The sequence below is a fragment of the Phalacrocorax aristotelis genome, chromosome 19, assembly GCF_949628215.1.
Source record: "Phalacrocorax aristotelis chromosome 19, bGulAri2.1, whole genome shotgun sequence".
Taxonomy (NCBI): domain Eukaryota; kingdom Metazoa; phylum Chordata; class Aves; order Suliformes; family Phalacrocoracidae; genus Phalacrocorax; species Phalacrocorax aristotelis.
This window is the reverse complement of record NC_134294.1, coordinates 5,543,583-5,568,228: the sequence shown is the minus strand read 5'-3', so window position 1 is coordinate 5,568,228 and position 24,646 is coordinate 5,543,583. Positions and strand designations below refer to the sequence as shown.

At 48.3% G+C, this 24,646-nt stretch overlaps 1 protein-coding gene across 2 annotated transcripts in view; it reads left to right on the top strand.

Annotated features, from left to right (window-relative positions):
* The window catches only part of NOC2L (NOC2 like nucleolar associated transcriptional repressor), a 57,429-nt gene that overhangs the window by 19,249 nt on the left and 13,534 nt on the right, over positions 1-24,646 (top strand). The window contains exons 13-18 of one of the 2 annotated variants that reach the window (XM_075113802.1): positions 6,843-6,956; positions 7,129-7,230; positions 12,059-12,202; positions 18,110-18,223; positions 23,176-23,311; positions 23,629-23,759. In XM_075113802.1, coding sequence (XP_074969903.1) covers positions 6,843-6,956; positions 7,129-7,230; positions 12,059-12,202; positions 18,110-18,223; positions 23,176-23,311; positions 23,629-23,744 — 726 coding nt within the window. In that variant the 3' untranslated portion in view covers positions 23,745-23,759. Of the gene's footprint in view, positions 1-6,842; positions 6,957-7,128; positions 7,231-12,058; positions 12,203-18,109; positions 18,224-23,175; positions 23,312-23,628; positions 23,760-24,646 lie in introns of those variants that run through there. The other variant, XM_075113801.1, reaches the window with a different exon arrangement.

The window sequence follows — 24,646 nt, the reverse complement described above, 5'->3', positions numbered from 1 at the left end:
GCTGTTGTTACTTCATCCTGTTGATGTGTTCATATCTTAGCAAAAGGAGGAGTTTCTCCTACCTGCAGGCAAAGGGAAATAGAGGGGAAAAGCATTAAGAATTAAGAATTTATTTAGGAAAAAGATCTCCGTGAATGCAACCTGGCAAAATGCAGTATGTTTGAAATACTCTTGCTGAGAGACCATCTAGTTTTCCCACTTAGCAGATGCCTGACATCTCTCCACATAGGTTTTTCTAGCCTTGCTGCTGCGAGAAGGTAGTACAGAATTGGTGTAGCCAAATTTCATTGAAGTGTGAGCGAGGCAGCTTGAGGAATGCAGAAGCCCCAGTAGGTCAGCTTGAGGCTGGACACTGAGGAGGAGGAGGGAGGGAGACTTCTATAATAAATGACCTGAGTCAGCTGGTCTCATTCCTAATCAAGTACTGTTGAAGCAAAGGATTTTGTGGGTTCATGTTGTTGTAAACGTCCTTTGCAAACCACATCCTCTGAGCCTGTGGAAGGCAGTGATGTTTATAAATCTCCTCCTGCTCTCCCGCCTCCTCCGCTGCTCCTTGGCCCTGGCCTGTGTGGCTTTGCCATTCGCCTGCTTCCTTCCTCTTGCTCATGCGTATTTGAAATTCTGCCAACCAGATCTAGTGATAGAGGCGTCCCCGCTCCAGGGCAATAGAGCTCGGCGTGAGGATGGTTTCTCTGCTTTTTACTTTTTAGTGCTCTGAGACATAAAGCCTTTTCCCCCGCCGGGGCCTTCCCCCCCTCTTTGCATTCTGGCCCCAACACCTCGGCCGTAATCTGTGTGTCGGGCCCCAGCCAGACGTTACCACACCGCACGCTGAGCTTCCTCCCAGCTTCCGCAAGCCCCTCACCACATCCGATCCTGCTGCGTTTGTTTGTGAGGCGCTACTCAGCTTAGCTCGTCCAGGTGTTGGGGACAAAGGAGAGATGGGGGCAGGGTAAATGTGTGCATGTGTGCTGCTTGCATATTCTTTCACATTACTTTAACAAATATTTTGCTTTAACTTCTGCAATCCAAGGTGACTGGCATGATGTTAAACTCCCATATCTCCCTGCAGCTGTCAGCCTTTCCCTTCTTCCTGCTGATCTCCTGCAAGGAATCTCCAAAATATTCTGTGGAGTTCCCAAGAGCATTCAGGGCGGTTCCCTTTATGCTCCCGTATCTTCCCCACTGCCTCTCCCTCTCTGTTAGAGGTACCGGAACATTCTTCCAACCCTTAGTGTGTCTCCACAAGCTGTCTTCAGGCAGGAGATGTATTCCGGCTCTGTGGATGAGCTGGTAGGAGGCTTTAGGATGCAGAGGGGAAGTGAGCTGCCCAAAGTCCCAAGGTGGCTGTGGTGATGCTGGGAGGAGAATCGGCATTCTGATGCCCAGCCTAGTGCTTTAACTATGAGCTGGTTTCTACCAGCTCACAAATGCAGCAGAGACTTTGTCAATAGACGTCCACTTATCTATGGCCCCATGTCGCACCATGTCACGAAACAAAATCCATTTTAAGCCCATTATCCAAACTATCATGAGACTGAGGGATCTGGTCAGTGTGTTGGTACTAAGCAGGAGTAGACTTGAGGGGTCTGACTGGGGTTGGGGGAGTGAAATGAAGTCTTCCCAGCATGAGGTATGCTTCATTTGATAGGAAGGAGGAAAGGCTGCTCTGTCTGTCACTGTTGCAACTGAATCCAAGTGCAGTAAATGAATGGCCATGGAGTTCGTGACCCTATGCCTTGTGCACTTTTTGGAGAGGGTTTTGCATGGCCTTAGAGTATGGATTCTGTGAAGCTTCTTGTGTAAGAGGTGACTGTAACTCTATTTTCCTTTCCCCTCTCCATGAAGGAAACCCAACCCTTGCTACCTCTTGTCTCAGCCCTGTCGCTGCTGTGCTTTCATGAGATGGCAGATTGAATGTTTGTGCAATTCCCGTAGGCACAGGAATCCCCCAAGCCCCTGCCAATAGAAATGAGAGCTGGCTGCTTGATGCATCTTGACAAGGGCTGATGTTCCCCAGCATGGGTATCCAGTGCTATCTCCTCTCTGACTCTGCTTTCCAGGATGGAGCAAAAGCAGAAGCTTGCTAAAATTACATCTTAGATTGGAGGAGGTGGCTTGGGAGAGAGTGTGAGGCAGGCAGGCTTTTATTTTTGTATTGTTACTCCCCTTGAAGAGCTGGTGAGATTCCAGGCTTTTTTTTCTCATCACTTCAATTATTGTGTGCTAGGCACTAGTTTCTGTAGCAGGAACATTGGTGGCTCATCTGCTGGAAGGCAGATGAGGATAAACAAGGTGGAAATCTCCCCGCAGGCAGACTTCACATGCCAATTTAAAACTGGCTTCCCCTGTGGAGGGATGGGGGAAGAGGTTAACCCTGACATGCTTAGGAAGGCATGAGTTTTTCACTTTGACACTTAAATAGCTTGAGTCTTTGTTTTGGATGTGCAGCTTGCTTTGGAGAAGGTCCCCAGGGGCATGGAGCGCAACATATATGGGAGTGGGCAGCGGGTTGTGTCAGAGGAGATCAGCTGATGCGAAGATTGTAGTTGGACAATTGATAATGCTGGACACCGTCATACATTTAAGCACAGATCTGAAATTAGTTTTCTGCAAGACATGGGCTCTTTGCCTCCTTTACACAGAGAGGAAAAACAGGAGCTTTAGACAGACTAAGCTGAACCACTGCACCCACTGCAGATATATCTTTCCTCTTCCTCATTCACCTCCCTCCACCACTGAATTGCAGCTCTTAAATTCTGGATCACAGCCCTGCAGGTATCAGGGGCTGTTTGAGTGAAATCATGCCTGACCAATCTAATAGACTTCTACGATGAGATGATTGGCTCAGTGGATGAGGGGAGAGCAGTGGATGTTGTTTATCTTCTCTTTATCAAGGTTTTGGATACCATCTCCCATAACCTCCTCACAGACAGGCTGATGAGTTGCAGACTAGATAAGCATACTGCGAGGTATAGTGACAGCTGGCTGAACTTCAAGGCTCACGCTGCGATCAGTGGTATGAAATCTAGCTAGAGGCTAGCCACTTGAGCTGTACCCCGGAGATCGATACTGGGGCTGATACTGGTTATCATATTTGTTAAAGGTTTGAATGGTGGGGCAGATTGGCACCATCAGCAAGCCTGCAGATGATATCAAGTTGGGAAGAGTTGTTGATCCACCAGATAAGTGTCCTGCAATTCGGATGGGATCTTGACAAGTTGGAGAAATGGGCAGGCAGAAACCTCATGTAGCTCAACAGAGAGAAATGCAGTGTCCTGCACCTGGCGAAGGGTAACCCCCTAATAACATCCTGGGGGCTGACTGTCTGGAAAGCAGCTTTGCAGAAAAGGGTATGGACAACAAGTTGACTAAGAGCCAGCAATGCACCCTTGCATTAAAGAAGGCCAACAGCATGCTGGGCTGCGTTAGGCAGAGCTTTGCCAGAATTTGCCTGTGGTCTTTCCTGTCTGCTGAGCATTAGTGAGACCACAGCTGGAGTGCTGTGTCTAGGTCAGGGCTCTCCAGGGCAAGAGAAACCTGGACATACTGAAGTGAATCTAGTGAAGAGCCACAGAGATGAAGAGATTGGAGCATTTGCCATGTGAGGAGAGGCTGTGAGAGCTAGCATTGTTTAGCCTCAAGAAGAGAAGGCTCAGGGAGGATCTTATTAATGTATATAAAATACCTGAAAGGAGGCTCGATAGAAGATGGAGCCAGGCTGTCTTAAGTGGTTTTCAGTTACACAATAGGATGCAATGGGCACAAGCTGAAAGGTTGTGGAGTCTCCATCCTTGGACGTACTCATAAGCAATCTGGACATGGTCCTGAGCAGCTGGCTCTTGGTGGCCCTGTTTGAGCAGGGCAGGTTGGACAAGGTGACCTCTGGAGCTCTCTTCCAACCTCAACCATTCTGTCAATAAAGAGCTTGTAGCCAGATTTTGCTCAAAAGCACTTAGTGACAAGACAAGAGGCAATATGCAAAAAATGAAATACAGGAGGTCCCACTTAAGCATTGGAGAAAAAAGAAGCCCCAACAATTTTATATGGTGAGGCCAGAACAGGTTGCCTAGATAAAGTGGAGTGCCTGACCTTGGAGATACTCAAAATCTGTCTGGCCATCACCCTGAGCAACCTGGTCTGGTAGACCCTGCTAGATGACTTCCAGAGGCCCCTTCCAATCTTAACTGTTTTGTGACTGAGTGCTTCAAGCCAGCTTCTGCAGAAAGTTGGGCAGCTTGTCTGAACTTGACAATAATCAGACTCTGCTGGAGCAGCGTAACTGGGCTCTCCCAGCCCTTTCCTCAGAGAAGCGGGATGGTGACTGGCAGACCTGAGGGAAAGCTGCCGGCAGGCCCAGCAAAGCATTGCATCCCTGCTGCGAGCTGGCCCGGGGCATCCACCTCTGGGGTGATCACAGCAGACGCCAGGAGGCTTTTGCTAGAGCCTGAGACCGAGAAATGGGAGGCAGATGGGGCAATACAGTGGGAGTGCTGTGGGTGCAGAGTTGGTTCTCTGGTTTGTACTCTGGCAGTGTAAACTGTGTATCTGAGCACCCTTCTGACTAGCCACATGGAAATGGATGGTGAGCTTGAGATTGCCAAAAATCCTTCTCCTTCCTGCCTGTGTTGCCCTGTCCTTTCCTCTGTCTGCTAGTGGTTATCGCTTAAGCCAAATTGTTGGCTTTTGACATTTTCTGGCGCTCTAGTCCCTCATTATCGCCTTTCCACCCTGCTACAGGATTCCTAGACATCAGTCATCCTCTCCTCCAGTCTGGCTGTTAGCTGATCCGTCCTGCATAGTCTTGAGATGGAAACCACATTTTCCCCCCTTCCCACACATCATGAGCAGCTCCCTAGCGCCTCCTGGAAGAGTTTCAAAACCTCTGGTTGCATTTCCTTTCTTGCCTAGCGGCATATTGGGATCCCACAGAGCCTGATGCCTTTTGCTTTAATGCATCTGACCTCAGGGATCAATACTACTGTTTTGGCCAAAGAAATAACCATGCATAACGAGGTTTATAGCATCGATTCCCTAGGCTAGGGCTCTTTGTTTTCACAAGCCACCAAGCTTGTCCCTCCCTTCCAAATAACCTGGATTGACAAATAAAATGTAAAAAATCAATAGTCGTCTTCATGCTTTTTCTGGCCTGGGGGCATCTCTGTGACCTGAACACCCTCCTTTTCCTCCTCACCTCACCCTCTAGCAATCAGTGTGCTGCATCCCTACATTGCTGGCCTGGTTGAGGTCTGATGATGAATGTGTTGCTGCTGCACAGAGGGAATAGAAATTATTTCCTGATCAGGAGTGCAATTTAAAAGCATCTGGGACAGGGAGAGGAACTCTAGTTTGCTTTTGAGGTGCTCAAAAGTATGAGTGCACAGGGTATTCTCAGCAGTCCCCCCTCAATAGTTGTCATCAGATATGCAAAGGAGTACCAATTGTTGGCTGATTTGTTTTTTTTTTCTCTTGTTATCCCCCGATGGGGGTCTCTGGGAACCTACCCTGGATCAAGTACAGTTCCTACCATCTTTCTCCTGAGGTCTGCCCCTACCAGGCTGGGAAAGGGCATATTTGTATTGCTGCTCATTTTAGAACCCTTTTGCTCCTTCCTACATCACCACTTCAGAGGAGGAGCAGCACAGCACGCTGGCTTATTGGGGTAGTGTACCCTGTTGCCTGATGTCTGCCCAGGGCAGTAGGGACCAAGCCAGATTCAGGCTGTAGCTGATTTCAGCTGAAGATAAGCTTTCCTGTGTGCCAAACTTAGCCTTTCGGGGAAGTAAAGAAAGTAAAGTAAAGTTTGGGAAAATAAAGTCTCATTGATTCATGTTACCCTTCCCTCAATGAAGTTGGGAAACTCCTCACAAAAAGGAGGAAGTAGGGAAAAGGCTTTCATAGCTCTTGGTCTTGATTACAGTTTTAAGACAATAACGACTCTTCTTAATTAAAGCCAAGCTTGAGATGCCACCCTGGAGAGCCAGTTACACACACATATGTAAACTTCTCCATTTTCTTCTTTTTACTATGTAAGCTTCATACCTTCTGTTTCAGAAATACTCTTTTCCCCGAGCATTATCATTATACAAGCTCTGGAAAAACACACAGGCAAAGGTGCAGGTCTGCCTTTGGATGTTACGTACTAGTCTACTGGGCATCCAGCTGTACCCTAGAGCTTGTGTGTGCTCATTTTGATGAGCAGGGTGCTTATCTCTTCTCAGACTCTGGGAAGGGGCCAGCTTTTCTCCATGTCCCTTGCTAGAAAATGAAATGCGTCCATGGAGAATAATACGCGCTTATTCAAAGGCTGTTGGGTTGTAACTGGTACAAAGGGTGTGAGTGGGAAATGTGTTAGAATGGAAACCTTGCCTGGCAAGGGGTGTTTCTGAAAAGGGCTTATTGGTCTCTGCTTCCTGGGACAATTACTTCAGTGACAATAAAAGGGTAATGGATTTGGTGTAAGCAACACTTTGTCTTGCTGTTGAAAGCTCCAAAATACACTCAAGTTCTGTAGTACAGTCTTTCTGACCATTAGAAGCATGGGTCTGAGGAACAAACCTCTAGTTTCTTGTGCTTGTGTTGATTTCCTTTTACCTCATACTTCTGTGGCATGTTTCACACTCAGGTCTCTAAAGCTTCAAGCGTGGTTGGTGTTTGCTCCCTAACTGTCCCTTGCTAGGGTGTTTAAGAAAGCTGTGCTACAGTGATCAGAACAGGCAAGCAGGGATTGGGATTTCTGGATCATCTTCTCAGTGTCGCCAACAACTGCATGATCTTAGTTGAGTCATTTGGTATCTGTTTTGCAGTGTGATCATCTTTACACTCAGTTTTTTCTGTTGTAGGTTTTCCAACAGGTGGATTTCAACAAGAAGCCAGGACGTATAAGTGCTAAGCCTATAAACTTTGCAGTGATCTTGAAGCTTTCCAATGCCAACCTGCAGGAGAAGGCCTTCCGAGTAAGTGGAACCCCAGCGGCCAGCAGTGCACAGCTTCTCTGTAAGCAACAGAGTTGCCCTAGCAGTATGCTTTGCGTTCCTGTCCTGTAAGGCTGGAGACTCATTTCCCAATCTGGGTGCTATAGCGTTTAGTTCCTATCTGATATCTCTATTTTTGTTTCCCCCTACCCAGGACGGACTCATTGAACAGCTCTATGACCTGATGCTTGAGTATCTCTATTGCCAAGCCTACAGCATTGGATTCCCAGAGTTGGTTCTTCCCACTGTCATTCAGGTAAGGTGTAAGATACTTCTCAGTCGTGCTATGAATGTGCACAGAGCAGGATAAAGTAATTGAAGCTAACAGTGAACTCAGGAGGCTCTCTGAGGAGGGCTCAGAAACTGAGAGGTCCTCACAATGTGAGGGGAGAACTGTTTACCTTTTCTTTGCATTTTGGGGAATTCTTGGGGAGGAACAGAGGCATCGTATCTAATTAGGAGGCTGAAGGTAGGTGAAAGTGGTTGTGGAGTTAGCCACTCTTTTGGGAGCCAAGGTGGAACAGAGGGCTGCATAACTGCTGTAGAGATGTGTTTTTGACTAGCGAACGCAGGTGAGCTCTTGGCAGTTCAGACTTGTCTGAATTGCTGTATTGTCTCAGAGCAGTACCTGTGCTCTGTGAGCCTGTACTTTTCCTTGCCTTACAGCCTCCCTCACGTGCTCTCCACAAGATGGCAATCTTCCCTCCTTTTACAGTGTCTCCATCAACTGGGGCACTTTCTCCCCAAGTCCCTCCATTCGAAACAGCACAATTCCTGTCTCCATCCCTCATCCTTGCTGCACCTAACAGCAGTGCTGCCAAGTAGTCTCCTTTGCCTCTCCCCATGCGTTCCATGGTTCTTCCTAGCTGCTTCATGTTTGCATACTTCATTGTCTGCAATAAAACTACCTAATAGTGCTGTGCATCTGGGTGCATAATCCTTCCCTAATACCTTGCTAGCTGGGTAGCTTCAGTTTTGAACGAGCAGTGACCTCTGCTTTGAACAGTAAGATTCGTCAGTACGAGCATGTTGGAACTTGTTCCCTCCCTTCCTCCCAGCCCCCTCTGTTTTTAACTCGTGAGTGGCAGGTGTCATACAAGTTTGGCAGAGGGCTGCTGTCGTATCCTCCATGGCGACATGAACCTCTGCTTTGCTTTGGTGTCTGCCATGAGACCCTGTGTCTGTGTCCCTTGTTGCTACGATGCCTCTGGTTGACATGGGAGCAAGGACTCGGTTGGGACCCACAGGCTGCTTGGGAGGCAGATCTCCTTGTTTCTGCTGTATGTAATAGGCTGGCATCTGTCAGGCGCATGACTCTTGGCTGGGTCCCTGCAGCCTGGCACAGGCCATTGCCTAGCTGGCAGTAGGCAGCTTTGGCTAATGTGAGCTGACAGGCACTCTCTGTGCTAGGAGAGCAGCTCCTGTGCTTGCTCTCGCTTTGCGTGCTTCTCACTTATCAGCAGTGAACAAAGCCCTTTCCTCTCAGCCAGCAGCTGTTGAGAGCATCGAAGCTGTCGGAGCCAGTGTTCTAGCTGGAATGAAAAACGGCTGACGGCCCTCTGGCACCAAGCGCCCTGTGGCTTCCAAACACACCCTGGGACCAGCCTGTATTTCTGTAGAGAATTAATGCTATCGGATTCCTATTTGGCTGCCACTAACCACAGCCTCGTGGCGTCTCCTGGGCTGGGGTGCTGAGGTTAGCTTCCCAAAATCTCAGAGTCTTCGGGAAAGTGTGTGTGGGGGGAGGCTTTTCTCCTGGAACAGTTCCAGTTAACTGTAAAAATCCATCTGTCCTGATTCTTCCTCCCCGATGAGCTCACGCTTCTCTCAGTGCCGTGTCGTAGGGGCTATGTTCCAGCTGGCGAGGGTTGCGTTCCTCGTCTTCTGGTCAGCGGCTTTGGGAGAATCTAGGCTGAACTGCCTTCAAACTGAACTTTAAAACCTCCTTGCCTGGAAGGCAGGAAGCACCCGGGCAGATTAAAGGAAAGAAGAGCAGGAGACAGTTCAAAGGCTTGTGCTCTGCCCAGCTGCTGGGGCGACCCTGTGGCGGTCACTGCCTCCACAGGCTAGTAATGGAGCTCAGAGTGCAGAGCCCATGTGTCTGAAGGCTTGGAAGAGACTGCCTCTTCCCTCCTCTAGAGCCCTGAGAGGCATCCCAGAGCAGAGGTGGGAGGTTAAAGGGAGCAGCTGGGCAGGTGTCCATAGGGGGTAGGTACTGCTGGGTGGAGGCAGGAGATGGCATGATCTAGGCATGACTTGCAGCTGGACAGAAGGGCAGGAGGTGCCGGTTTGCTTTGCCAGCAGCCACTCCTACTGCTGCTCGCTCTGTCCAGAGTTGAATATTCCCCCTGCTTTTTGTGAGCAGGGGTTTGGGCTTGATTTGGGTTTCCTGGAACACACACACCAAGCTGCTTCAGATAATTTATAGTTCCCTGCGTCGTTTACAGTAAGAGGAGCTGGATTTTTGCTGTGGTCTCTGCTGGTATAAACCATTGGGGTTTAAGGCTGGCAGTTCAACAGAATCAATCCCACTAATCACAGAGCTGCTTAGCTAGGAACTGATGTGAGATGTTAACAACATATATGCATACACATACATACATGCACGCTTATGTTCTGATTGCTTTTATTCTGGAAAGATATGGTTGTATTTGGCAGAGGAGAAAAAGACATGCATAGAGTCCCTTTCTCTCTCCTCTATCTTCTACCTTCTTGGTTGTGTTCCCCGCCTCTTAACGCAGGGCTGAGATCTCATTACATCTCGTTAATATCTGTGGCAGATAGTGGTGGCACTGTGAGGGATTGCAGGGGTAGGAGAGAGGAGGGGGAAAGAAGAAACGAAGCATATGTCTGTGAGAGCGAACACACAACACCAAACTGCACAGATAGAGCCTGAGATTTTGCAGGATTTCTGGTGACACTTATGCAACGAAAGAAAAATAATGTATGTGGCAGCGGATGAAATGGATCTGGGGCTGCAGCTGTGGGGATCAAATGAGATAAATCGAATGACAAATGCATCTCTCAGTGGAGATAAATATGCAGCACCTATAAAAAATAAATATTTTAGAAAGAGGGGGTGAGGGTAGGACAGCCTTCACCATCAGAAGAATAGTTTTGCTGATGGTTTCTTTGTACTACTTTGATGGGCTGTTTGCTTTGTGGAAAGGGGGAAAGGTATTCATTTTAGCTCATATTTTTCCGAGTTGGTTGTATGATGGCAGGTGGGCATATGCTGGGGATAAAGGGACAAGAGAGACCCCTGCTGCTAGGTAATAGGGGCATTCTCCATGTGTGTAGCAGGCAGCAGATCCTGCAGCAATATACCCATCAGGAGATCAGTGTCCTGACGGAGAGGGGCTAGGCGTGGCTGTCACCTCTTGATTAACATTTAATACCTACCAACTTGGCATGTAAGATCAAGCCAACGTGTAGGCTTGACAGGAGGGAGACAGCTTCCTCCTTCCCCCAGCTCTGTCTTTTGAGGCAGAACATTTGAAGCCATGAGTAGAGAAGGCAGTACTGCATTTGCTGACTAGAAACCCTTTATCTCTATCATGATAGCATCTGCAGATCCCAGCTGAGATGAAGGTTCCATTGTGGTTAACCATTTTCTTTTGCCTTGTTGGATCTCTTTCTCTAAATCAAGTGTCTCTGTAGTGTGTCTGTGTGTGTATGTATGGCTCTAGCAAAGACCTTGGCCTGCACAATTTGGACAGCACTCCAGAGGCTTGTCTTGGGATTGGTCAAAACTGTTAGCAGAGAGTGTAGTAAACTGGAATTCAAGCCACAAGTCAATCTGGACACCCCCATCTCTCTTTCTGTCAGCAGGAGCATCCACTGCTGCCTCAGCTTTTAGTTTAGAGGTGTCAGAACAGTGCAGTGGTGTCGGAGGGCGGTTTGTATCGGGAGGGGAGATCATCTTTGGTGGGGAGAGGTTTGCTTGAGGACAAAGCTACTGAGATTAAAAAAAGAAAACACAAAACCGTGCTCTGTTTGCAATGAAGTCTCATTGTCTGAGAACTAGTGAAGTGTGCTTTGGGTGTAAAGAGGGGGCAGGAGCAGATTCTCTGTGAGTAGGATGGTCCTTGCTCTTTCAGGCAGCAGTAGGGTTTGTGGTTTCCTGGCAGACTGGCTCTTGTCCTGAGGGTTACGCATAAGGCCTTGGCTCTAAAAGAAAGAATTATCTAGGCATATGCTGTACAACTTGTCCACAGAGAGGGTTATTTTGTAAATTTTTGTGTAGTGGGTGTGTGGGTTTGCGCCCTTGAAAAATCAGCGGTGCCAGTTGGAGCTGGGTTGGTGCAGTCAGTCATTCAGCAAACTTCACCCCAGGTGACTCTGCAGAGGGTCATCTGTCCTGACCCACAGCTCTGCTGCTGTAGCAGCACCAAGTTTTCCCACTGAGCTATGCCAAAGACCCTTACTCCCAGTCCACAGACGCTTCCACCCCAATTTTAAGTCTCTTCTCAAGCTCTGCCTTCAATCCCAGACATCAGTCTTATCCACAGCCTCTTGTATTTGGTATTCCCATTCCAATATCCACTGGTGTTCTACAGTCTTAACCTACAGACACCTTTCCCCATTCTGATCCTTGCTTCCCTGTGCTTTTGGCCATCCAGCATCCACAAGTATCCACTGTTATTCCTGGTCGCTGTGCATCAGGTCCATAGTCCCTCATACCATTTGTCTGAGCAGGAGACGGTGATACTGTAACTGCAATGGCAGCTAGGAGCTGAGGCCCCAGAGAGCATTGACTTTTCTCTCGCTGGCTGCTTGAACTCCACTGAAACTACTTTTTTTCAGAAATAAGTAGTGTCAAAGGGTGCGAAGGGCTGTTTTTGAGCAAGGTCCCTGTGCTGGATTGTGTGCAAGCATCTGGCCTCTTTGCGTCCTCCCAGCCCAGGTTGGCAGGACCCCCAGGGTTGAATATGGGTGATACATTCAAGTATGGTATGAATTGAAGGGAAGAGGCGCCTCATGCGGTCTGTCACTCGGGGCGGGAAATGTTTTTTTGCTGGTGGGTTCTGTTTATGGAAACTATTACATTGCTTTCATTCTTCCTCTCCTTTTCCTCCTCCCAGCTAAAATCTTTCCTGAAGGAATGCAAGATTGCCAACTACTGCAAGCCTATCCGGCAGCTCTTGGAGAAACTGCAGGAAAATTCTGCCTACATCGCCAGCAGGCGTCAGAAAGCTACCTTCGGCGTGGCCAGCAGGGAGTCTGTGGTGAGTCTGCTACTTCGATTTGGGCTTCCTGGAAAGACAGTCAGACTCCGGCTGCTGGTGTTGAGCGGTGGCAGAGGGAGGAGGGACGACGAGATCATGGAAACGGGAGTGCGTGGGGTGGGGTGGATGTTCACAAACGACTGAGCTCGGCAGGGCTCTGATGCTGTAGCTGGTAAGATGCTGCAGCCAAGAGCCTCGTGGAAAACACAGTCCATAAATTATACCCTTCTATCATTTGTAACACAAACACACATGCATGGAAGTGCCTTGCTTTGCTGGGGCGTCTCCTTTGCTGAGAATTTTCTTGGTTTTCATCATCCCATTCCTGATACGTAGGTGCCAGTTCATGTCTAAAGTGAAATGGGGGATTCTGCCACCCCTGTAAAGGGCACTGTTTCCTCCTAGTCTGTAGAGACTAGTCTGCAGCAGTGTAGAACCAAGCCATTGACAGACTCATATGTGGCAGTTCAGGATCCCGAGGCAAACCTTTCCCCATTTTCCTGGGCCCTTGTGGAGACAGAGCTGTAGAATCAGGAAAGTTATGAGCTGTAAGAGCAGTTATCCGGCATCCTGGGCACTGCAGTCGCTTCTCAAGAGAGACACTGGTATATTCTTCTGCCTGCAGCCTAAGCATCCAGCCTGCTGAGAAAATGCTGAGCGCATTCGACACCTAGAAAAGTTGCAGTGGCTCTGGGTGGCCCATAGGGCTTGTGGGGCAGTTGAGTTGAATGTCAGGATTCTACCCTTACTGATGAGTTGAAGAGGAGTGACTAAGGTGATGATGGAGACCCCCTCTTATCTTAGGAAATGATCTGTAGCACAGCCAGAAAACCGTATATTAGAGGGTGTGTTAGCTAATAGTTGGCTATCTGGCTAACAGGCCGAGAGACGCTGTGTTTCTCCTTGTGTCCCCTGCTCCAGCAGTCTGACTGCTCTGAGCCAGGTCCTCCTAGGGATGGTGTGGCACATTGTCAGGACGTTCCTTTCAGTGTCCTTGCTTGAAGCTTTTTTTCCTTTTGCTTTGCTCCATCCTTCTTTGGGGACCTGTTGACCTGACCTAAACTCTGACATATTTGAAATCCAGGCCCTCTGTAAATGAAGCCAAAGGGAAGGAGGCCTTGTTAATGAAGCTTTGTTTGTGTGTCCTTTGGGTTGGACATTTTATCTTCGCTTTTTATCCAGCACAGCAGCCTTTGCAAGCCTGATAGCAGGTGAACTGTGCATGTGCACGCCTCTGTGAGAGGAAGTGGTGGGTCTGACTCTTCCTTGCCTGGCAGGAGAGAGGTGAAAATACCTCTGTCTGCAAAGTAATTGATGGGTCAGAGTGGTCTCTCTGGCCACTGGTATCATTGGAAAGTCTGGAGTTCTGCATCATGGAAAGCTCCACCTGTTGGCATGGAGCTGAGCACAGAGCAGAAGTTGCAGTACAGACTTACTTGTCTTCAGACACAAAGGGGTGGGGACTGCAGGAAAATTAGCCTTTGAAATCCTGCAATATCGATGCCAGGACGCAGCAGCGCTATTCTGGGATTAAGGGGTTGATGGAACTGGGTTTGAAGTCTTTGGTTCTGTAAATGCCATTCTGGGTTGGACTGTTTTGCTAAAGGAATTATGCTTCCCGTCTGGAGTGAAGTGGTTAGGGTTTTGTTGTTTGGTATTTTGCAGGCAATGCTGTGACCACCCACCTACTCTGCAGAGGTAGGGATTTCAGCCTCTAGGGCTCTTCATGAAACAGATGAGCTGGGGAAGGTCATTGGCTAAATAAAACGGGGTTTCCAACAACTCTGCCACTGTCTGTTTTTCCCAGCAACTCTGGCTGCAGTCCCTTGTGTAAAAACTAAATGATTATTTTAACATCTTGCTGCCTGTATGTCTCCTAGTTGACATTGGTGCACCTGCTTTCCCAGGGACATCTGGGTAGCTGAGTACAGTGAACCAGGCAGGGCTGGCTCTGGAGGGGCAGCACCAGGCAGCCTGCCTTGGGTAGGGGACGTTGGTTAAGGGAATCAGGCACCAGTTTACCAAGCCCGTGCGAAGACAGCTGTTCCGGCGTATAAGGGGACAGAGCAACAGCGTGAAGTGCTTCTCAGGGAGGATGCCTCGATTGCCTGTGCAATCTGTGTTCTTGCACTGTGGTGTTGTCCTGTGGGAGAAAGGGACCCTTTCTCTTCCTTTGGTCAATGGGATATCAGTGCTCCTGGGAGCAGGGGAAACAGCCCGCTCAGTACTTCTGTGGGGTGGAAGACCCTTAGTGCCTTATCTTTAGTGCCTAGAGGGCAGGTTTTGTGCCCTGGTGGTCGTGTGTTTTCCCCCTACTCCTTTGCAAGCAGATGGTGTAAATTCGCAAGGAGGATCAAAGCTCCCACAGATTGGGCTTCCCAGAATGATTTGGAGAGTCCCTTGAAATCTGGGGTTAGTTTGCCAGGCTGCCTCCAAGATATATGGGTCATTGCCACTTCTGACGAGCAAATGCTTCCAGAAAAGCGAAGGGAAGGAGAGGGGTGAGAGGAGGTATTTGATTGTCCCCCTTGCCAGCAAGAGCAACTGAAAGCAAATGCTCTCTGGTATTCACATCCATGCATTCATGCCTGCTCCACTGCAGGGAGCAGAGCCTAAATTCTGAGCTAATTCTTCCATGCAACATGCTGAAATGTGGCTTTCATGGTGGGAATTACAGAGAAATAGGTTTAAATGAGGGGAATAAATGTTGTGAATGTGATTGGATCTGCACTCCTGAGTAGTGGGTGTGCTTTAGAAAGCTGGATTTTACCTAAGGGTTTATATTATATAATTTTTAATAAGAAACAGCCTGGGGGTTGAACTTAGTGCTGTGGGAGGAGCATGGTGGTGCAATGTTTACCTTAACGTGGAGGGATTGTGGAGGGGATCCCTCCTTGCGTCCCAGGAACCATGGTATGGAGGAGGAACAGGCACATTGGATGTGCTCAGCCTGACTTCTTCCATGTTATTTTAAGATTTAGAACTTTTTTTTTTAATATTTGAGAGTCAGTGCTTTTTTGAGAGTACAATGCTAATAGGTTGCTATGCTAATTAAGTTCTTTGTGAGGGGAGCCAAAAAAAGTGGAGCCTGCAGCTGAAGTTGAATCCGGATGCATAATGTGCAGCTCTGATTTTAGGTTCGTCTGACCTAGTCTGTGCCCTGGACATAGGGGAAAATGCACAGAAGGAAAACTGTGCACCAGGACCCGCAGTGTGTGCTGGGCTGTGTCTCAGCTCTGTGTCTCCCCGGCAGACCTTTGCACCGAGCTGGGGAACCTTCGTTTAAGAACAGTGCAGCCCAGCAGGCTGTTACGCTTAATGAAATGTGAAGGGAGGGAATGAGCTGATGGAAAGCATTGCCTCATTTCCATGGGATTTCCAGATCTTCTGCATTCATCCCCATCTCATATTTTAGACGGGAGGTTTTTCTGGAGGGTGGGTGATGATCTTTGTTACGTTTGCACAGGTGCTCACACTGTGAGCCTTGGTCCATGCTGGGTGTTGCCTGACAGCACAGTGATGCAAAAGCAGTAACAGAAGGAGAACTGCAAATGGTTAAAGCGGGTGTGATGGCATCCACTGTCTCAAAATTCCCGCTGAGGTGTTCTGACTAGAAAAACAGGAGTGTTTTAATGGTCTTCTTTTTATCTCTGGATTCCAGCACCCTTTAAAACCAAAAAAGCTGTATCAGAACAAATAGACTTTTGCCCTCTGTAGGAACAGTGTTTCCCAGAAGCTGTCCATACCAAGCAGCATGAACAAATTGCCTGATTACAGCTGGCAGCCTGATATGAGCCTGATCTATAAATGGGGTGACTTTGTACTCCTCGGGAATTACTCTTCTTGCCATAGTGGTGGGTCAGATTGACAGTAAAACTGTGCTGTCTGCTGGCTGGCGTCTCCGCTAGCGAGTGCTGCTGGAGTCGGCAGTACATCAGCTGTGCTTTCAGTCAGCATACTGGGGAGGAGACCGGAGAGCAGACGCAGGCTCCAGCCGTGCAGACCTGGAGCCGTGTTACAAACAGTCCCGTGGGGGTTGTGAGTCTGGGACCCGTGATTACCAGAAAGGGCCTGTTTGGCTTGATGCAGTATTGATAGCGCCTGTTGTAGGATGCATAAATAGATTCTGCGCCATTAGAATGCAGGTGACACAAGCTGGTCGCCATTTAATTGCCAAAGTTCAGCTCCTGGTGCCAGCTGCAGAGACCACAGATCATCTCCACTTCCCTCCCAGTGATGAGCCACATCAAGAGCTGGCGTAGACCGATGCATTTCACTTCACAGTGTACACCGAGTACTTTATTTGTGTAAGCTGGGAGCTTTGCACTGCTATTATATACTCCATTGCGGAGAGCTGCCCTTTCTGTCATCCTGTTCATACGCTGCTCTTTAAACAAACTTTGTCCTGCACCTTGGCCCACAGGCTGCAGCCAACACACCATAGCTCCCTAGTTTTAGGGCTCAGCTCACTAGAAGCAGTTGATTTGGGATCTGCTGAAGAATATTTGAGATGCTACTGTGTGTTCTGCTGTGAAGGTTGTCTGCCCTTTTGTTCCCACCCTCAAACAGGAGCATTGTGTACACACAGCTGCCCATGCAGAGCTCTGGATTTGTTCAGGATACTCTTTTTGGATCTGTGTTGCCTCTGAGTGTATCTATGCTTAACCATTGTTCCTGTTGCTCATTCCTTTCCTCCTTCGCCTGTTTCAATTCCTACCTGTATGCCATGTCTTTCTGCTTACACTAGATTGTCTTTTTACTGTGGGGTAATGCAAAGCCTCTGGGCGCTGTGGTAATCCAGTTAACAGGTACAGTTCTGTGTGGGTTTTAAGTTAAAGGGATGTTGGCAGGTGAAGAAGAATGTATTTTAATATGACATACCACACCCCCCTCCCTTTCAGCGCTAGCATGCCAAATGATTGAAGCGTAAAAGAATTTTTAACCATCTAATTTGCTTCCCACCACCTCCTTACTCTCCATGCTTGGACAGCGGAAACAGGCTCAGCACTTCTTCATGCTCTGCTCTCTCAGGGTTGGGATGAATCCAAGACCCTGTAGGGGAATGTTTGTTTCAAAAATAAACACTTGGCTTTAGAACGGGGGGGGAAAGCAATCAGACGTATTTGGTACTTCAAGCTTTTAAATGCTTGCATGAGGTTTTTCTGAATTAAAAAGCAAGAACTGATCAGGTGATCAGATGCCTCCAGTGAAGGAGCAGGGGAGAAATTTTGTCCTGATAGATCCTCTGATCTGTCTCTTTGAGTCCTACCTTTGGGATTCACTTGAAGTAATTTCTTTTGTCTTCTCACTAGAGCTAGAGTAGAAGTGAATGGTCAAGGCCAGGATCCCAGAAGGCACTGAGCTGGTTTTAGCAGAGCCTGTTGTGAGTTCTTAGAAGTTCTGAGAATCAGGCCTCTTCTAGAAGGGAGAAATAGGAACCTGGGAACCCACATTTCAGGCCAACATGCTGAGGAAATTTGGTGATCTTCCATAAGCTAAAGCATCTTATGCACCACCATATAGGTGCTCATTTATGAGGACCTTATGGTGTCCTTCAGTGCCATTGGTATCCTGTGCTTTGGTATTGCACAAGCAAGCTGTTGCATTGGCCAACCTTTCCACTTCATCTTTTAGCTTGCTTTGCTCCTTGCAGTGCCCAGGCATTGCTTTACCTAAGGAGAGTTGCCAGTCACACCACTTCTGACTCAGCTTAAATGCTTGTGCCTGAATTCACACGTCGTCCTGCTTGCATTCTCAGTCATGGTTGCCAATTTCCCACCCAGAGCTAGGAAACGGTGTCTTGGGAAAGGGTCTTAACGTCTGCTCTTGAATCCCTGCGTTTGCCAAAGTTGTATTGGGAAACTGCTTTGAAAACCTTTCTTAAATTTGCACCCCCTCTCTCCACAGGAACAATGGGAGAAGCAGGTCAAAGAGGAGGGAACACCTCTGACCAAGTATTATACTCAGTGGAAGAAGCTAAGAGAGAAGGAGATACAACTGGAAATCAGCGGCAAAGAAAGAGTAAGAATGAAACGCTTAACTTACTGGCCACCATCTGTGCTATGGAAAGACAAGAGAGCCATGTCCTAGCAGCAGGATGGTGGCTGGTCAAAACCAGCTCTGCTGGTGTGAGCTGAAATTGGCTTAAGCTGTGTGAGTGTGTGGGCTAGGCATTCTTGGAAGGAGCATGAGTGTGGCTGGACAGCAGCCTAGCTGATCTCTTCAGCTCCCTGCGCATTTGTCTTGCCGGGATCTCTAGGAGCAACATCTGTGTCCCCTGCCTGTAGCCTGTTCATTTCCCCAAGTTAATAGAGGATAGGTGAGACAAGGTGAAGTAGCGCTAAGGTAAATTTCCCTCTATCCCTGTTTAGGCTCATGCTGTTCAGCACCCGTTGGTTCAGCAGCCTTTGTAATTCAAGGCTAGGAAGCTGAAGACAGTAGTGATAGAGTAATTGTGTGTTACTGGCAGGGGTAGGTCAGGTAACAGGTTCGATTGTGTCCGAGAACCAGGGCAATAGCCTTATTGCGGATGTTACTTTTGGAACAAGCATGTGATGTAGTTTTGAAGTTTAGGCTGTAAACACAGTTCCAGTTCTGTGTGTTCATCCCCACATTCATGAGCTTTCTTACATTGCTTTAGGCAGTTTGCATCATTTCTTGCAAATTGCGTTGCTTTCTTGATAGTAAAACAGTGTGGGTTGAGCTCCTGGAGGCCTTTAGCTCTTTTTCCAGCTCTGCAGAATGTGACTGGATTGCCATGCTAAAACCTAACTTTGCAAGAAAGTAGGGAGGGGAAGATGCCTCTCTTCCTAGCAAAGGGGAATATCGGAGGTGAGTTCTGTTTGACATTTTCTTATTTCACCTCTGGGGGGGTTGTGAGGTGGGACTTGCTGTCTGGACAGGAGTGCTCAGACTGCTATTTCCCCATCTCCTGCTCAAGGGAAGGCTCCTTGGCCACTCCTCATGGCACTGCACTCCAGGATGAAAAGGTGGGGGTGGGAGCTTGCTTACGTTAGGAGTCTAAAGGAAAGCTGTCTCGATGCTAATGCAATGAAAGTGGCTGAGCTAGGCTCTTGGCCAGGGAGCAGGAAATAGATATAATTGGTGTCTCCAGCGTATGGTGGGGAACAATTAAAATAATCGATGGGACATGAGGATGATTGGCTCTGAGCCAAGTCCCAGAGCATGGTAGAAGACCTGGGAGATCCTAGAAATGCTCAGTATCGTATACCAGCCTGAGATAAGGACAGGAGGCTAAAATTCCCTGGGGCAGCCATGCAGAGGGAGCAAAAAAGCACACTTGTGTTCTGTGCAAACCCAGCAGGAGAACGTGGCCTTTGCAGAAGGGAAATGGGGGGCGAAGCTAAGAAACACCAAGGAATGACGACTGTGAGTGGGGCTAATCTCTTGCCCAAAACTGGCCCTGCTGATGTGAGCTGACACTTTCCTGGTACTGAAGCAGCTATCACAAGGGGAGAGGAGATCAGGCCTCAGTGTAGATAAGCTCCCGTCTCAAGTTAAAGGGAGGAGGGGAGCTGGAGCTCCTTGGGGAGGCCAGGACCAGCTGAGGTGGAGAGCTTCCCTTGAGGGGGATTGCTTTCCTATAGCGAGGCTCAAGAGGGTGTCTTCTGAAACCAGGGGAAGTCTGAAGGGCAGTGACAGGGACTTGTTTTCTCTTGGAGAAAGTGGGCTGAGTAGACAAACTATAGAGAGAGACAGACTTTGGAGTTAGCTTTCTGAAAGGTCTGTGGCCGCCTGGCATCTTTGCTTGGTGAATGGGGCTGTTGTGTCTCTCGGTGGGGACTGCTAGCTTAATGATGCAGCATTGTGAGCCCCAGCAGGAGAGTGAACACCATGAGGCCCATTAGGGCTGGGAAAATCCATGTCCCATTAGCAGCCATTGGGGGGAAAAAATAATAACAGAAAAAATCAGCCTGGCTCTCAGCTGCTATGAGCTGCGGCTTGCCTTATATAACAACACTGACCCCGTCTGCCCATTCCATTTGCTTTTCCCAATGGTTTTTAATGGGATATAGACTAATCGGCTTCGTGAGGCTCAGTAGATAGTAACCCTCTAGCCGAAGATTAAAAGACTGGCCCCCAAATTACCTAATTACTGCTACTGTGTGATGAACACAGGCTGTATCTGTGAGCTCTGGCTCAGTACAAGTCTCATTTGTTTGCTTTGTGATCACTCCGCAGCTAGAAGGGTTTTCTGGTGCCTTTATTTTGATGTGCCTATTTTGAAGGTACTCTGTGGAGTCTCAGAAAGTTAGAGATAGAACAACTCAGCATGATTCAACACCAGGTCCTTTCTAATATGCTGAGGTTGAGCTCAACCAGTCAGTACTGACGTCACCCAAAACGGTAGGCTGCTTTGGAAACGGGGACTTCTCCTGGGCAGTATGAAAACGCAGAAAAGTCCCAAGTACAGCTCCCTGCTGTACATCCATGCCCTGCACAGGATGCTGGATGACTTCTTCCCAAATTGAGATAGGTCTCTCTCTTTTGCTCCCTTGAATTGGAGAAGTTTGGAGAATTGGAGAAGACTGTTCCACGTCACGTACATGACACATTTTACTTATACACAGCTCCATTTCCACTTCAGACCTACTGAGTGATGTGTTCTGTGGAAACATGCCATGCTCAGGATGTGTGAGGAGGCAGAATAAGACCGTGGATGATTTTTGCATTTCATTTACTGCTGCTGAGCAGTAAAAGTGGCTGGGGTCGTGGAGAACAGGACTAGCCGACAGGGGCTTGGGCAGTTGATGCAGCAGTTGTTTGTTGTCAAAACTGGGTTTCTGCTTCTGTCTGTGACACTTTCAACCTCAACTATTCCCTGGCTAGGCAGCACTGGGCTCCTATTTAACTGCTGCTGTTGCTGAAGGGTGATAGCTACCGATGCTGCCAGACAGGGACTCTACAGGTATCATGGCTCTTGGCACAGAAGAGGATCCAAAGGTGCTGCCTGGGACTGAGAGACTTCCGGAGTCGGCTCAGCCGTGCTGATGACATGCCACAGGGTACAGTTCCTACCACCTGTTGGAGTGACTGTCTCTGGGACATGAAAAGCCTTGATGCAGATGGAGCTACTGAGGGGGGATATGGTGGTCCAGGTCTTGGGATGCAGGAAGCACCGGTGCTCCTCCCCAAGGCTGGGATGATGGCAGCATGACCTGATTGAGGCACCTGCAGAGGCAAGGGATGTATAAACTGAAAGGGATCAAATATGGGTACTGTGTCTGTTATCTCAGCCTAATGCTGGGTTAGGAGCATAGCTGCTGATATATTTTAGCTTCTGGAGCCTCTCATTGAACCAGAGTTTCTGCAGCGTCTCCCTCTGCTCTCCCACCCTCCATAAAGATGTATGCCCGAGCAGATGAGAGGAGTGAAGCATGAGCCTGTCTTGCCCACCAGGACTGGTAGGGGCTAAGGAAAATGTTTTCACCGTAGCAGCTCCCGTACCCCACGATGGAGCTTGCTGGAGCGTAACCACCCTAGGAAGAGGACGGTCACAGTATGTCATTAGGTCAACTGAGGGCAGCCATTTGGCAGTGACTCTGGATTGCTGCTCTTGCTGTGTTTTGCTTCTCAAGTCTGTTCTCTGGCATGCAACAACTGCTGTTTGGGAAACCAGTCATGTGCTGCTTTCTTCATGCGTCTTCCCAGCACAGAGACAGCCCAGCAGGTCTCTGCAGGGCCGGTGGAAGGAGACACATCTCATAGTGGAAGAGAGCAGGTGGGAAAATGATTTAAAATTTAGGACCCTGCAAATGGTAGTTGGCGATTTGCTCCCTTCTCCCTCTCTCTGGCCAGCTTCTGACTTTCCGTCGTGGTGCTGCAGGTTGTTGCTTGTAAGTGCTCAGCTCCCAGAATCAATATTGCCCAGCTGGGGACCATAACCATGAACCAGGCTGGGAGAAATTGCTGGAATTGGCTGCAGGAGCAAATGTGTTTCCGTGTGTTTCGTTGTCTCTCCCCCCCATCTCCGTACTCTCACACTTTCTGCTGAGAGCTGCCTTTCTATATGGGCTGCTATTCCCGCTGGGGGAAGTTCACGGGAGGGTTGAAGTGGATGTGGTCAGAAAGGAGTGTGTTGAGGGGTGGTCTGACAGGTGGGAGAGAGCAAATGAGTTATTACTCGCAGGGCGAATGTTTCCAAGCAAGCTAATGTGTGCTAATGCATGAGTGCTTCCCAGGAGGTGTGCAGCCAGGCATGGGCAGCGGGCAGCTGATGTTCAGAGAGCACTTGGGATTTAATTTGCATTCTGATTATCTTTGCCCTGCTGGCCTGAGCCCTTGCAAGTAAATCCTCCCCCTAATCCCCCTCCGGAGAGGTGTAAAGAGCAGTGAGGTGGTGTCAATTGCAACTACTTAATAGCATTGATATTGGCTGTCTGCAGCAGCAAGGCTCTTGGCCCATTGATCTCCTTAAGGGCTACCAATCTGGGAAGCCATGGTGTAGACAGACCTTAAGCATCTTTAGCACCTTGCCATTTAACTGTGCTGAAATCTGCAGCCAAAAAGACAGTGCCTTTGCTATAGCTGTCCCAGCTTTTGGCTGGTGGAAGACTGCTACTTCAGAGATGACCGGCACAGTCTGGCTTGATTGTGCTTGGCTGCCCAAGCTCACGTGGCTTTCATTCCAGAGATCTAGGACAGCCAGCTTGTCATGGATGTCTTGAATTTTTATCTGTGCTAAGGTACCAGCAGTAGATGGCCCATTAGCAAAAGCAGTATATTAGGTAAAGATCAATAGAGCAGTGGTGCTTTGCACGTATCATTCACCTTTGTAACTGACTCACAGATCTATCTGTTGCTCCCCTAGTTGGCAGCAGGCAGACCCGACTGTTCTTGGCAGCGCAGCTTACACATACTGGGCAAAGCCAAGTTCCTTGTTTAAGCTCAGCATTTTATGTTTAAAAGTACAAATTAAGGTTGTTCTTACTGTTGGTTTTGGTTTTTTCCAGCTTGAAGACTTGAACTTCCCAGAAATTAAGCGTAAGAAGCACGATGAAAGGAAGGAGGAAGATAAGAAGGAATTCAAGGACCTCTTTGAGCTGGACAGTGACTCTGATGAGGAGGATGGTGGATTCCATATAAAAGGTATGGGGCTGGGGCTGGGCATACTTTCTTCTTGTCCAGAATTCTGTATGAATTGGGTCAGTTTGGCCCTGCCCAAAAGGGGATGCATGCTGGCCATGCTCCATTCAAAAGATATACTGTTAGGCAGAGAGAGCACAGGATGATGATGCCTTTTGGATACTTTTTAAAGTGACGGACAGAAGGTAGCTGGGAGGCTTTTATCTTTCCTGCTTCTACTTTGTCACTTCAGCTCGTGGTAAAGCCTTAGTCCTGCATTAGTCATCTTCTGCACACAGCCCATACTGTCTCCTCCCCTTAGCACCTTTCTTTTGTCACAGACGCTGACCTCAACATGATAGCCCAAGAACCAGGGGATGTTTGGCTGAACACAGACCCTGCTTTCAGAGGCTTCAGAGTAGCAGGCATGGTTCATACTGTAATTCCCAAAGAGTGAGTTCTCCTTCTTGTGCTTATAACCTGTGCAGGTTCTGGGCTGAAGCCTCACCTTGGGCAACAGAAAAGTGCTTGCTGTCTTTTTGCACTGTGAGTGGAGGTGCCGAAATCCATGTTTTGTTTCCGCACCTATAAAGGAGGAATAAGAATGTTGTTCTACATGACAGCGTGCTGGGTCTTTGCTGCATGCATCATTGCAAACAATAGCTATCGTAGGGGCTGGCTACCAGAACAAGAATCTTTGATAGAATAATGGTTATCCTCTCTTTGCATGCACTTCTGATTTATTTTATAGTGACTGATGTTGCGAGTATTCTTGACAAGCCAAGAAAGTCTAGAGCCCCTAGAGAAAATGGAGTGATGTCACTCTCTGGCTATGACCACGAGGGGGCCACAGTAAATTGTGGAACCTGCCTCAGAAGTTCACCACATAGTTTGAGGTAAAACTTAGATGTTCTTTCTATAATTCGGAATGTTTGGGATATCACAGGTTTTCTAAATGCATTGTCATTCATGTAGTAGGGTGACTTGCAGGGATACAGAGTTTTCTTGTTTGGGATTTAATCTACAGGTAAAGTCCTAGTCTATTGTGCACATTGTGAGGCGTGAGGATAAATCTTGAGACTTACCACAGAACCAGTGAGCATTGTCTCCCTCACAGGCATCTGTGACACAGGAGGAAGAAAAGGTTGGAAAACTCCTGTTTGATAGCTTGAGGTTGAAGTTAGTGGATTTTTGTAGGTGACCCAACAACGAATGGCAGAAGAGCAAAAGTGAGCGCATGACCCACCGAGGTACTGAGCGATCAGTGCAACATCAGAATGACTTGCTGAGATACGTCCTTGAGATCTGGGGTTGTCCCACCTGCTGTATGAGTGAAGGCCTTGGAAGAATCCCAGTGGC